Source organism: Pyxicephalus adspersus, chromosome 6, assembly GCF_032062135.1.
Source record: "Pyxicephalus adspersus chromosome 6, UCB_Pads_2.0, whole genome shotgun sequence".
NCBI classification, from domain to species: domain Eukaryota; kingdom Metazoa; phylum Chordata; class Amphibia; order Anura; family Pyxicephalidae; genus Pyxicephalus; species Pyxicephalus adspersus.
In genome coordinates this window covers 50,837,650-50,853,303 of record NC_092863.1, presented here as the reverse complement: position 1 = coordinate 50,853,303, position 15,654 = coordinate 50,837,650, and the positions used below count along the sequence as shown (strand labels likewise).

At 36.9% G+C, this 15,654-nt stretch overlaps 1 protein-coding gene across 20 annotated transcripts in view; it reads right to left on the bottom strand.

The window, feature by feature from the left end:
- The window catches only part of RIMBP2 (RIMS binding protein 2), a 216,113-nt gene that overhangs the window by 163,894 nt on the left and 36,565 nt on the right, over positions 1-15,654 (bottom strand). For all 20 annotated transcript variants that reach the window (XM_072415730.1, XM_072415735.1, XM_072415739.1 and 17 more), the window contains exons 4-5: positions 8,564-8,743; positions 5,543-5,677 (exon numbers count right to left, since the gene is read on the bottom strand). In XM_072415730.1, the coding sequence (XP_072271831.1) occupies positions 5,543-5,677; positions 8,564-8,743 (315 nt within the window). The remainder of the gene's footprint in view (positions 1-5,542; positions 5,678-8,563; positions 8,744-15,654) is intronic.

Here is a 15,654-nt window from a genome sequence, read left to right as displayed (position 1 = left end):
TGGTCCCATACAGTTAAGACTTACAAGTCGGGTGGGGTGCAAGCATGACAGACCCTCGGATTTAAACCATTCTCTTATTTGAAACACCCTCCTATTTAAACCACAAAAAGACCATCACAATTTCCAATCCTGCACATCATTGTAGCCCCTCATTTGCATCAGAAAGCACTGACACTGGGCTCCAGGCCTCCATCACAGAGGGGGTTTAACATCTGCATTGCAAGTTTGCTGCTATGTCTTGTCTGAGTACAGCTTGCAGCTGCAGATGACACATATCCAACCAACTTTCCTCTATGATATGTAGGCAACACAAGTAGGAAAATGGATGTTGGACTTAGAATAACCTACCTTGCAGTAGAGGTTAGGCTGCTGAGATGTGGGGCAGGCTGCACTGTGCTGTGTCCATTTATATCCAGGTAGACAGAGGCACCAGTAGCAGGTCTGGTGTGCTAGCAATGCTTGTACTCAGCTCACAATGATTCATGACTGCCGAAAGCCAGTGAAAGAAGCATCAGCAAGCATGCAGCAGCTGCTAGAGCCTATGAAACCCTAGTCCATCCTCCCTTCTCCTCCTCCTTTCCTCCCTTTATCTCTCTCATACACACAAGATGGCTTTTCCCTTTTTTTCCTAGTCCTATGACTCCCAGCTGTGGCCTGCTCTGTACACACAGGGTCAGATGACTGCCAACAACCTCCCCCTCTCCTTCTCAACACCTAGCTCAACCTCTTATCACAAGAAGTCATCTGTGGTCTGTAGCCTGGACCAATCCATCTCTACAACTATGGGTTTTCTTTTTATTATCCTGTTGTATACAGCATCCAGCAAACAGCTTAGGGACTCCTATGCAGAAGGGCATTAACAAGGATTACCTGGTACATCCCAGACCTCCCTGTTTTTTTATTTTTAAAGAGCCATCACTTTAACCCTTTTTGGATCAAAAGAGCTGGCAGCACATGCTAAATTCCCTGGTATACTTTACCTTTATTATAAGGGCAGCCTAGCAGCCATGTTTGTGCTGCTCAAGTTACTTTTTTTTGTGTTTTAAATTGCTACACTAAGTAACTGTAGCAATTATGTTTTCATGCATAATATATATACACTGTATATTTGTTAATAAATCAGTCTACTTCTATATGTAATAGACCTATAAACAATTGCTAACTAAAAAGAATAAACAGATGGCAGTGGGAACAATTTATGATTGGTTGCTGTGTTGTACTGTATTACATACATTGCTGTTCACCTTAAAGAGCTAAGTGGCAATGAATGCAATAAGCAGAATACATAGGAGGCAAATGAAGTTGAATCATTTGTAATGATAAAGTGTAGTACTGTACATGACCTTAAGGATGTCATTTTCTCTTCCTGGACCATTAAAAATCAAGGCAGTAATTCTACAGATTGGATGTTGTGTCCAGGATGATCATTATTTATAAATATAGAAATGTAATCGGCATTGTGAGCTACAATGTACAGTGCCAACAGAAGCAGCAGGCCAGCTGTAAGACATGTATGTATGTGAACATAGTATGTGAGGAGAAATCTTCTCAAACACAGTGTGTCAGCTGCCTAGCAACTGGAAGATCACTAGGAAATATAAAAAGGTTTTTTCCCAGGGGTAGAAAAACACTGCAGTCCTTGCCATCATATACTTATTCTCATTTTTGCATAATTTTGGTTCATGAGACAGAATGAAATTTGAAAGCCACCGGGAACTACCTCAATTAGGAGCAATTACATTGTTCTTTCTGATGGCATCTGGTATAGGAATAGCCAACCACTGCCTTAATTGTGGGCGGTAAATATATATATATATATATATATATATATATATATATATATATATATATAAATATATGCAGTAGGTGTCGGTCATCATTTTGTCCTAAACAAGTCCAGTCAACTCATGAGTCCAATTCGCTTGTTGCAACAAAAGTGAAAGTGAGCCACACCAACACCTAATAAATAAGGGTGCTTTGTTTTTGTTTTTTTTTAGTTGAAGTAACATACAAGTGTTTTTTTATATTTATTTTTATTATGTATTTTAAACTTTTTGATCCTGTGATACATAGCCCAACTAGATTATACTCAGTTTGCACTATGCAATGCAATTTGTTTGTACATTGTTTTCACCATTTTCTATGCTTGGTTTTGACTGGATATCATTGTCCTGGACTGGCCTTCAGATGTGACCACTTTTAAAAGTACACTACCATGCTAAAGGATTGGGCCATATTGGGTGTTATTAATTTACAAGAGGTGAAAATTACTGGGGACTCTTGTCCATCATTTTTCTAATGGCAAAAAAGCAATTTTACATAAATGGCTAGACTCAGACTCCTACTTTGTAACTGTTTAAAGACAAGCTCATGAATCTTCCATGGAGAAAGACCAGTAAGTGGGCAAGTTTTTTGAGGTTTGGGAATCCTTCATACTTACTTACTTTACTTTACATACTTTATCTTTAAAAATGAAGCAGAGAATTGTACCAACATTTGATCGGACCTTTATGGTAGGTGCTAAGACTGTTTGCTAATGATTCCCCCATACATCTTCACTTAATAGACGGGGTTTGGGAATACAATTGGTAACTTCTTCCTCTCATATTACTAAACCAATTTATTTTTTTTTTTTTTTACTGCACTGTATTCACTGTTGTATAACACTTGCTATTTCAATTATATTTGTATTTCCTTTTTTATGCATACTGTAATAAAACATAATAAACTCTAACATGCTAAAGACGATTCTCCCATCATTACCTCCACAACAAAGATCAATCCTAATTATTTTTGTTCTCTCATCTTTTACATTGAAGTATGAAGCCATAGACCATCCTGCCACTATTGTACTCCCAATTGCTATTGTACCACTTTTTAAAACCAAATCGTAAAAAACCTAATATTGTATTCTGTGAAATTGATTTTTATTCTTTTTAGACAAATTTCTTTCAGTTTTACCCCTGCTTCTATGAAGGCCCTGCTTGTCTACTAAATTGATTAGTGTTTCTAAATATGTCACTCCTATAGATCTTTACTGTGATTATTATTGGTTGACTGCAATATAAAAAAAAACATTAAAACAAAGTACATTAACATGCTAAGCTTACAGGAGATTCAAAGCTAACTTACCATCATCAACTGAACATTAGGCAAAAGGATTGTTCTATTTATAAAACAGGGAATCTGATATTCCCTCAAACATTCTCTTATGATAATCTTTCAGGTCAATGTAATCCAATGGCAGTAATTGATTTAAATCAGGGAATGTTTGAGGAAATGTTAGATTCCCTGTTTTACAAATTTAGCACAAAAAGTGTGCTTGTTTTTTATTTACCGGATGTTTAGAATATTTTTCTATGCAGGTCTGCAATTTCTAATTTTTTGCTGTAGCAAGAAAATAGAAAAGTAATCCTGTGGCCTCTGGACACCTATGGTATGTTACACAGGAGGTAGCACATTGCTGCCATGTTATATACAGCTCTTGAATGTCTCTCCATGATGCAGCACTTGCATGTACAGAACAAGATCAGGCTCCACCACTAGCATCAACAGCCATAGGAGAGAAGAAGGAAAATAGTGGCACATGGGGAGGGGAACACTGGAAAAATGATGAGGGATAATTATTCTCTCTTCCTGTTGTGTATCTGGATGAGAAGTGAGCAGAAATCTCCCTAACAGGGAAATGTATAGCAATAAAAACTTAGGAATTTCTAACCCTTTCCCACTGTATCCATAACTAGGGAGAATATATCTAGACAAGTCCCCCGGTGATAGTGCCAATATTTTTCTTCTTACTTGTAGTGCATACAGCATTGGGAAAAGTAGTCAATTTCCGGTCTATTATGGTGTTTTAGCAGCACAGTCATAGCAAGGTGTTGCCTAAATGCAATGCCCATTAAGGACATAATGAACATTACCATGCATGTTCAAACACACTGTCTGAACCACACAGATGTAAATGCGGTCCCAACCTACCACACTTTGCACAAACTTGGCAACTGTCCTGCTCAAAATTTAACTTAATTTAAGAAACTACAGGTAACTTCATATTTAGAGAATTGTATAATGTACAATGTTATAAGAACTGGGCACCTACACTGGTTATCCAAAATATTAAAGCTCCCTTGTGTTATAAAAACACTCATTGAGAAATGGATTCCACAGGACCCCTGAGCTTGTTTTGTGGCACATGGTACCATGATATTAGTAGCAGACCCCAGCAGTCACACTGCTACTGCTAGGCCGCCTTTTTCCCAGAGAATCTTTCTGCATCTCTTGCTAAAGTTGATGATACATGTGCACCCAGCCATCCACATTGTAAACATAAAAAGGGGTTTAGTCTGGGCCCACGTTTTTCTTTTCTCAGTGGTCCATTTCTGATGTTCATGTGCCTATTGCAAGCCCATTTAGAGGTGGACAAATGTCAAATATGACATTCATATGTGACTGCCTGTGAGAGGCATCGTGTTTTCTGACACTATTTTTATGTCCAACCTTACCTTTTCAGCAATTTTTGCAATAACAGCTGACATTGTGAGGGCAGCAGCGTGTTTTGTCCAACATTGTAACAATCTCATTGTACTAAAACTGCCCACGCTTAACCACCCAGTTCTATTTTAAACTTCTTATGAACATACTAATTCCACTAAACATTGCCTGAAGTCCTCCTAATTATACTTTAAGCTATAGTGTGGACATCCTTCGTAAAAGTACAAAAGATTTGTGAAGCTGTAATCACACCGATAAAAAAGAAGCTAAGTGAAAATTCTATTCTCATTCCAATAATAACAATAGCCATATTTGGACACCACAGAAAATATCTTACACATATTGAGGAAAGCTCCAAATGCTGGAAACTATCCTTAATATGCAGCTACAACCTTTTAATGTTACTTTATGGGAGACTGGTCAAGGTTAATTGATTCTTTGCATTGTTTGCGGTCACAGTCTTCCCTGCTATAAATGCTAGCAGGATATGAAGCATTTTCTTGCAATTTTAAAAAAACAGAACATAGTGTACTGACTGTAATATGAATCTTAAAAAATTTAAATCCATTCATTAAAAAATAAAATACATTGACAATAGGAAAAGAGGAAAGCTATAATTACAATAGACATATAGTCAACTACAGAAAAGTAAGTAAAGGAGCAGTGTTGAATCTAAGCTCTTACATCAGCACATCAGTAAATGTCCTCTATCTTAGTATTTAATTCATATGATCCAGAGCTGAAAATATGTGAGGTAGAGAAGATCTCTTCTAGAGATGTTAATAACCTAGAATATAAGCAATCACAGAGCAATTTATTCTAGCAGTAGATCAAAGTTCGTATTCCCTCTGAGACTGTTGTTAGCAATCCTGATATATTGATGCAATAAATTGTACACCTAAAGCCATATAAATTATTGTGAAATTAATGTCAAAGTCAGCAGAACTGTTTCTTATTGGACGCACATACATTATATTGCTTGCAAGAAAACTCAGAGTATGCACATATTTTCTTCTGTTATGTGATGGATGTCATAAATGCTAGTCTTTACCTTGTTTGGTGATAAGATGCAGGATGGACCACCATTAGAGATGAATGACAGCTGTCTCTGCAGCCAAAGCAGCTCCTTCTGGGACTGTTTAAGCAAATGCTCTATATCACTTGGCTTCTGGCCCATTAGACCCTCCTGCATTAAGCATAAAAAAAAAAAAAAAAAACTGACTACAAATAATGTATTTAAAACAATGCAATATATGTAGGCATTGCCAACATGACCTACTGAAGTTCAAACTAAGAATGAGGAAGAAAGGTGATTTAGGTGACATTGAATATGGCATGGTTGTTTGTGCCAGAAGATCTGGTCTAAATATTTCAGAACAGATCTGCTGGTATTTTTGCACAAAACTATCTGTAAAGTGTACTGAGAGAAGGGAAAGGAAAATATCCAGTGAGTGACAGTGTTGATATCACATGTCAGAGGAAAATAGGCAGACTGGTTCAAGCTGACAGAAAGGCAACAGTAATTCAAGTACCAAAATACCCTCTTGTACAACCTGGATATGAAGACGAGCATCTCTGAATGATGGGCTACAGAAAGACCACACTGGATGCCAGTCCTGTCACTTAGGAACAAGTACCTGAGGCTTCATAATTCACAAGCTTACTAAAATTGGACAATATTGGAAAAACATTGCTTGGCTGATGGGTCTTGATTAGTGTTGATGTTCGAATTCGCGTTGTCCCTATATTCGACCCGAATATGGCTGTTCGAATTCGGGTATACCCGAACCGAATTTTGCTGCATTCGACAGCAAAAAATCTTTTTATGTATCCTTTTATAATGTATCTTTTTACATCTGTTTGGAGGCTGTAGAAGCTCTACACAGTGCTGAAACAAACCCGAATTTTTCTCCCATTGACTTTAATGGCATTCGAATTTGAATTCGACCACCCGAATTTTTTTGCTATATTTGGCCGAATAGCTGTCGAATCGAATAGTGAGCTATTCGACCAACACTAGTCTTGATTTCTGCTCCAATATTTGGATGATAGGTTCAGAATGTAGCATCAACACCAGGAAAGCATGGATCCATCCTACCCTATATTGACAGTTCAGGATGCTGGTGGTGGTGTAATGGTGTGGGGGATATTTTCCTGGCACATTTTGGGCCCCTCAGTACTGTTTGAGCATTGTTTAAATACCGAAGCCTACCTTAGCATTCTTGTTGACCATGTCCATCCTAATAGCAGTGCACCCATCAGATGGCTACTTGTAGCTGGATCCCATGCCACGTGACAAAGCTTAAACCATCTTGATTTCACTGTACTTCAGTAACCTCTACAGTCACAAGATGTCAGACCAATAGAGCAACTTTGGAATTTGGTGGAATGGAAGATTTGTTGTCATGTCAATTTGAACCAAAATTCCTGAGAAGTGTTTCCAGCACCCTGTTGAATCTGTGTCACAAAGCTCTGAAGGTAAAATGGGGCCCAACCCAGTTTTAGCAAGGTGTGCTAAATAAATTAGCTGATGATAGATATGTAGCATGCACTCCTGTCAGACAACATAGCCATTTCTGTGACATCAGTTTCATCCAGAACAGTAAACAAATTCAGCTTGCACAAGGACAGTTTTAGCGTTTAATTGCATAGTTAAGGTATAGCAGCTGATAAGAATATAATTGTGCTCTCACTTCACAGGTAAATATTTTTAATAAATATATAAACAATAAAAAGATGGAACATTTTTTTCTATCCGTCTGGAGTTCGTTAATATAACACATATAAGATGTGAAAATGCCAAGGGATGTTATTTTGGTCTGAGATCACAAAAAAATGTTTAAAGGTCATGGTTTTACCAACATTCTCTACTGTATTATAAAAAAAACGGAATATTAGTACTATAGGAAGAGGCCAGGGAATATGAAGGCAAAACCATAATAGTAGCACTCATCTAATAAACGGTAATACATAGGATAGAAGATTTCTCTTAAGATCAACATAACCTATTCTATATGTTCTAACCAATATGTGAACTATGTACGTGTATAATTTTGTTATATATGAAGGTAATATATATTAATACATTCATAGTTTGACAATACTTTTGAGCCTCGAACCTCTTTATTTGCCTTCTCTCTGTGCTTCCTGTTTTTGACAAAGTCTAACAGTCAAATTTTCCCCATCTCAGGCACAAATTTAATTACACTCAACATTGACATAACCCTCATTAAACATGTGAAAGCAATAATGAAAGTCTGCAACATTAGTTGTTGGAAGTTTTGTTCTGTATTAAAAATCTCAATGCTCCATATAGCAGCGGTCGCCAACCGGTGGTCGTAAGTTCCGGCATCATGACATCATTCTGAGGGAAGGTTCTTCCCCTTTGAGTTGCACACCACGCATGTGCAGTCCGGATTTCGTGAATTTATTGGTCCATGAAGTCCGAAAGGTTGGCGACCACAGCTATATAGGTCTGCAGAAATCTGACCCTATATTATGGATATTATTGAATGAAAAGTGATCTGTTACCGCTAAAACTTATATTCCTTGCTTTATTTCCATGTGCTGAACAGTAAGATGGGGGGGGGGGGGGGTTGGTTTATAGCACATATATTTAAAAAAATCCCCTAAAATACCAGTTTTGGTAAAATATCCCTTGTTATATAGTAGTTACTTCCAGCAGTTGTGACAAAATTGTAAATGGCTTTTTGGGTCTACGGTTGCTGCTTTCCCCCAAGAGATTCCATTTCACATCATTTCTAAGCATCCCCTACTCTTCTTGTGCCTGGAGTCAAATTAGGCAAAAATGATTGCTAAACAGTTTCCCAAGGTCTTTGGCAGAGAGAGAATAGTTTTAATAGAGGACTGTACAATGGAATCATATTTTAAATTAGGTAATGTGGGCCTGTCTCTGAAAATTTAAACAAAATAATTTGCTTTATTTTAATGCTTGTATTATTTTGGCTAATAAACATGATGATAAAAGGACTACATGCAATTCTATCTAAATATGATTTTTTCGGTTTTGTTGTTTAGAAGCCTCTGACAACAGAAAGAGGTTTTCACCTACCTTAAGACAACCAAGTCTGGTTCTCAGCTCATCACATTCCACCTGCAGCAGACGAATTTCCACTTCTCTCTCAGAATCTTTACTAAGACAAGGTATGTGAGCTGGCCCTCCATTCACTGAGCGCATAGTCTCTTTTATTATGGGCTTTTTGGTGACTGCTGTAGAAACTTTTGTCTTTGCCTGGAATAGAAATACAAAAACTAATCTGTTATAACTGTAAAAAGCCTTTCTTTTTTAATCTTTCATTTCAGTTCTCATTAATTATTAGTGTCAGAGTCAGAAGAGGAATAAACAAAAATAAAATGTGTTTAAAAATAACATCATAACAAAGAGCAGTAAATACAAAAAAAGTCAGAAAACAATTGAAATATCGGAGGGTAAAAGCAAGAAGAAAGGCTATAAAACAATAAAGGGGTCCATAAAGTGGACCATACTTACTCCCTATGATCAAAATGACTGTCCTGATGAATGATAAATTTGAAAGGGGTCAGTAGGCAATCGATAAATGATGAAAGATTGATTAAGGTCAGGTAATCTTTTAAAGTTTTAGTAAATACCAACACCAGTCCCTAGCCCTAATGGTAAAGGTGCTAGTGGTAGCAAAGTGTTAGTCAAGGTTGGATGGTCTTTATTACATGTGTGTTGTACCTGACCTTGTTTAGCCTCATGCTTGTGAATATGTGACTCATTATTAATATTAATATTAATAATAATAATAAACAAGATTTTTATAGCAACAACATATTTCACAGTACTGATACCTCTCTAGAATGAATATATGTACAGTTTCACCTTCTGTACAGAATGTACTAATAATTATTAAACACTATTGGTGAGCCAGTTAGTATATTACTCCAACTTCTGTTTAAAAGCCAGTAATGTACACCCATAATAACTGCTATGCATTTACTAAAAATTCAGCATTTTAACACCTATAATGATAAGCTTGAACCAGTCTGGCTATTTTGCTATGATAAGAAAACTTCAAATCTGGACTCTTTGTTTTTCAGTAAAATAATGCCTCTGTGCATGTTTGAAAAGTCATGGTGCTATGAAGCCTTCAAAGTAACAATCCGGTTATTATATACAAAGTGTTTAGAGGTCAACTTAACACATAAAAGTGTTAAGAGGTCAATAAACATTATGAAACTTCATGAGCATGGTGAGCTAAAGCTTTTGTAGATCCCTATTGAAATGTCTCAGAGTACAACATCTTTAAAAGAAAAATAATATCCAGGTGTACTGACAAAGCAGAGGAAGGACCCTGATGACCAAGGACTCGAATGATCAAGGAGAATCACCAAAGATAATGAAAAATATGTCAGATGGCACAGTTTGAAAACATTTATTACAAAACCTAAATATTAGTTTTTCATTGAATGGTCATTGTTATATTTTGGTTACCTAGAATAATAATACAATAGGTAAAGGCTTTTTCTGTTAGAAAAGCTGTTTTTGCCCTATTTGTGATCAATTGAATGTGAACCTACAGATCAACCATGTTTCAGCTGTGTGTGTATACATCAATACACAAACACATTTACAAAATACTGCTACACTCACGTACATATCTTACCAATCAATATTCATTAATTTATTTTGTTCAGTATATCACTGAGCTGATCAATGACCATTTATATCAATTTATGTCTTAATAGGCAGAAAAATAACTTTTACAACCTTAATTAAACTTGACTAAGCGGTTACAAGCCCCAAGGCTTTATAGGAAAATTAAGCCGTTGTCGGTATGCTTGGTTGTAATACTACCATTAAACGGTAACTCTCTGTGACTCGCTGCTAGTGCAGTTACCCAGTCAGATGCAAACTTTCATTCGTTGTTTACAGATTAAAGTGAATCATGCATACGCAGCCCAGATATACCGGGTTATCTGACATTGATGGGGGACTGCCAGGACTGAATGTTCGTTGTCAACCATGTATGATCATATCAAGATGGCTGAAGATCCAACACCTGGAAGAGGAGCAGAGGAAGATGGTGGCACTCATGACTGAGTGAAAACATGGTGAGTGTAAACAGAAATTGCGATCAGGCACATATATTTATGTTATTGCAGGGATATTGTCTGTCCTTTTTGTAAAATTGCATTTTTTTATTTTTTACATTTAGTCCTGGTTTATGTCTACCCACACATATATATCACAGACACTACAGCAGCTGCTCCTGTTGGTGCTCTCTATTGCAAAATAAATGTAGTTTTAGATCTAGACTGACAGCAATTGGGTCCCAAGGGAAAATAAGAGACCTGCTGGCACCAGTCCAAAATGAACTGTCCATTTTGGGAAGCCCAACCCTTTAACCATACTAAACCATTAGAACTGATTGTATACAATGGAAATAAAACATTACAGCTATGTGTACTGCACTCTAAAATTAAATTTTCAAATTCATGCAAGTCTCTGTAGCTACTGTAGTGATCACATAGCATGCTGGAGACAGCTACCGGAGGAGTAGGGGGATGTGGATGGAACTCAGTTGGAATGACAATTATGGCACTTGCTGAAAGCAACTCATCTAAGGAATAACAATCATGATATTTTACAGGGAGTAGAAAGAATCAGGAATCAATACTACATGAGAATACACACACACAATTTATCAGATTCAATTTATATGGATTTCAGGCATATTCACCCAGACAAAGTAAAATCAATCAAATTTTTGAAAATACATGGTGACAAAGGTACCCCCCCCAAAAAAAAACCTGTCTTGTTTTCTGTAATATCATATATTTCATGATTGTGAATGACTAAATCACACTTATGAAATTAATTTCTCATCTTCTCACATTTTAGCTAAACATGTAAACAATGTCAGGTGAGTGAGTGTATTTACAAGGTTTGTTAAGTACTGATGTGTCAGCACTGCCTGACAAGCTCTGTGGAAACAAAGCCTTTATTCTACTTACAAGTCAAAACTCTTTCCATATTGACCTTACAGTTGAGAAGCTTGATAATATCACCTCCAGAATACAGGAAAATACTCGCCCAGTATGGTTCCTACTATGCTCTCATATGTTACAGTTCAGACTACTTACCACCTCTTAGGATGGAAGGCAGAGTTGCTGGATATAAAAATACAGTTGATTTGCTAAGCTAGCCAACAAACACTGATACTGCACTGAAACTGCTCTTTGGGGACCAGTCTTGGGCAACACTTCCTAGAACTCCCAACTTTTTTTCTAAAAGCTTCCCCACTATCTGTATTGCCCCAGCCTTTTGCCTCCTGTCAGACAGTTCTAATAAATGATGGGCTCCTGAATGCCATGGAACTCTTCCCATTGTCAAGAAATGTATTTGTTTTTCAAAGGGTTCAAATGTAGTATCCAAAAATGTCAAAATATGGGACTTTAACAGCAGGTAAATATTATAAAATTGTCATATTTTATTTACATAATTTTCAAATTATTAAATGTAATGTGTACAATGTATTCAGCCCATGTATGTTATGATGTTATTTAACTTCCCCTGAATCGTTTTATGGGGAGAGGCATGTATAAACTTCTTTTAAAATTATGTAAATAAAATATGACAATTTTATAATATTTAACTGCCGTTAAAGTCACATATTTTGACATTTTTGGATACTATAAGTGAACTCTCTTAGGGATGGTGGCACTATTAAGTAGAATTGAAATTGGGCAAAAAACTTATAGATTGTTTTTCAAAGGGTGTAAGCTACTGTCAGCAAATTGTTACTAATATTTAGATCACAAGGAAACAGACACTAGATACCTAACCCATATCTTTATAAAGCTGTGTTTGTGCAAATTGGAAAGTGGGTATTTATATAGTCATTTTCTAATAATACATGATATATATTTGTGGTCAATAGACAGTTAAAGTGGTGTATCTTTGAGTCATTTTGTGATTAAACTTGGGTATCCAAAATTTGTCTTGATCCAGTTATGGCCTTATCACATTTTACTCTGTTTATTAGTAAAATTTGCTAGTAGCTCCATATGTATATATTAATTAATCTATGTGATATTATGCCATGTTTAAGTTAACAATTACATCTTACCATGTAGATTTTTAAAATCATACATTTTGTTTTTTAGTAAAATGAATCTTTGAAACAGAGATTAAGACTAAAGATACCAACCTCTTCCTTCCTACAATGCTTTTTTATATATACACAAAAAAAGACACATAATGCAGTTACCAAGCAAAGAAGTACAAGGGAAAACTGCAACAAAAAACAGTACAGCTGTTCAGTACATAGCGTACCAAGAAAAATTGTATAGCAAATTTTTCATTCTGTCATATTCACTTAGACTCCTTCTACTGTTTGTTCAATTTAAAATCTAATCTATACCCTCAGGTCTGATTCCGGAATATAGGAGCTTGCATTTTGTCCTCCACTTAGTCAGACCATATTCTGGTTCTTGCACAGTTGTCAGATTTGGAAGACAGACCCTCAGGTTTCCACTGGCAATTTAATGACAGCCTACTAAGTAATCACACTGTTTGTGGGGAGGTGGAGTCTTCCGGAAATAGATTTTTTGCCCTCAACCAATCTGCTGACACCTTGCTTTATATCCTTTGGGAAGCTCACAAAGCCACTGTTAGAGGTGATCATATCACACGCAACCTATTGAGTCGAAACTGAAATTCTATCATGACCTCAAAAAACAACACAAACAAAACCTTCACTTAGACCTGAGGTTGAAGCTTGAATCCCTCATTAAATGTGATCTTATAGACAAGCGCTGGATCAAACCAGGAGATCCATAGGCCTGATCTTTGGTTATTCAAACTGGGACCTTGGCCCCACGAGGTAGGCAATGTAATTCTCTATACACTAACAAAAGGCTTTTGACAGCCTCTCCTGGAGTTACCCATTTACTGTTCTTAACCACTTGGGCTTTGATTCCAATTTTTTAAAAATCACTGTTATGCTGCAACTGGGGCCAAAATTTCACTAGGGGGATTCCCTAACTCAACATTATTACTATTATAAAGCCACCAGACATAGCTGTCCACTTTCTCCTCCATTGTTTGCTTGTCTCTTCACCTCTCATCACACTTTCAAACTTATTCAAATTACTCTATGCTTTTTCAGGTGTTGTCAGGCCTGAAGGTCCACTGTACTAAATTGGTTGCCTTAAACCTAGATGCCAAGCCTATTGCTAAACTCAAACAATTCTTCATCTTAGATTGGGGTTCATTATCATTACAATATTTAGGTATTCATCTGATTCCTACATAGTCTATTCTTTATCTTACACTGTTCAAGCGTATTCATACGATTCTGGCCAGATGGGGGTCACACCCCTTCCTGGATGAGTAGAATAGCCGAAATCAAGATGATTGTGCTGCAAAAAGTTTTTTTTTTTTTCCATACTCTGCCCATCCCTATTCCTAAAAATGATTTTCAGCTCCTACAAGATAGGATCAAATTATTTTGGGGTGGAATATAAAGGAAAATACAAAAAGCTACAATGTTCACCCCAAGGTCGGTCCCTGCCCCCTTTGGACCTGCTCGTCCGCTGCTATTCCCTGTCAATGTATTATAGATTAAAAACAAATCCAAGCATTTACTCACCTCACATGCCCCTGCTCTGCTCTTGGGTACCCCGGAATTTCCCCCAGGGATGGTTAAGCCTAATTCCAGGTGGAGGACAAACAAGGGATTCCTGCCAATTGATGACCCTATATTTGGATGGTCAATTTTTAGTTTAGAATACCTCCATCAAAAAAGGAAGTTACCTTACCCCAAGCTATTTCCCTATTCCCCCCCCCCCCCCCTATTCTCTTCTTCCTTTGAAAGCACCTAATGATCGAATTGATGCCATCAAAAGTCATATTTCTATCTTATACTCATGAAACCAGTAGCTCAACTTTTATACATGCAGTCATAAGAAAAAGGCCTAGGTTTTAGTTGGGATCTAGACGAGCCGGTTAAAACAACATTTCAACTGTCTAAAATTTCTCTTAATGTGGGGCTAATAGAATTTTTCTATAAAACTATTCTCTGCTGGTACTTGGTGCCAGATAGAATAGCCAAATGCCACTCTGCTTTCTCTCCTTTGTGTTTTCCAGGCTGCAACCATAGGGGTGGTTCTGCCCAAAAGCTCAGAGCTTTTGGAACAAGATTTTTAACCTCCTTTCATCAGTCCTACAGGTATCCTTGCCCAGGTTCCCAGAGTATGTTCTTGTTAGCAAGCTTGAGGTCCCCCTACCCAAGAACCTCAGACGCTTAGCAGGCTATATTCTTTTGGCTGCCTGGATAGTTTTAGCTATGGCCTGGAAGACCCCCACCAACCCCTTTAAAATGATTTTTACCAAGCTTAACTGGATCATGGTAAATTATAGATTAACTTGAAACCTTAAAGATACCTTACTTAGGTTTGATCAAATTTGGGGGCCATGGACTTTTTTATCACCTGGATAAATGGGTTCTAACCTTACTTTAGGTCTGATATACTCTAATCTGGCCATACTTTACTGTAGGGTTTATTAGTTATATCAAGCAATTTTTCAATTTTTTTATGGTTCCTTCCCCTGATATTAGTTTCCTTTCCTTAACCCCTGTTCCGTTGTTCCACCCCACAGACTCTGAGTTTTATTGCTCTAACTAATAACAGATCCTTATTTGGTTTTATCCTTTATTTGGTTTATCGCACATGCCAGCATAACCCTAGCCATTCTCACTACCATCTTTTCTGATTCAGTAGTGACTTTGTATTTTATGTAGCCCAGTTGGCATGACTGGCAAGGAGTTTAATCCCATGAACATTCTTTTGAAAATTGAAGAAGGTATTGTAAATTGCATTGTCCGCTAGCCAACGTACAATAAAAATAAGGACTATATCGAAACAAAAATTAAGTCATCTTTGAAATCTCAATTGTGATCCTTAAGGTATCATTCCTCTACATTGTCCCTAGCAACATAGGATGGTTGAGAATTGCTTTCAAGCTTATTTGTTGCTTGTTATTAGGAAAGTGCCAAAAAACTTTCCCTTCTGGCCTCCCTTGGCTTATAATGCCTCTACTTCACTGTTCCCTACCTACACCAGGTATTCACACACTTCATGTAGTGTGAATGCCTGTTCTTCAGTTGCATGCAT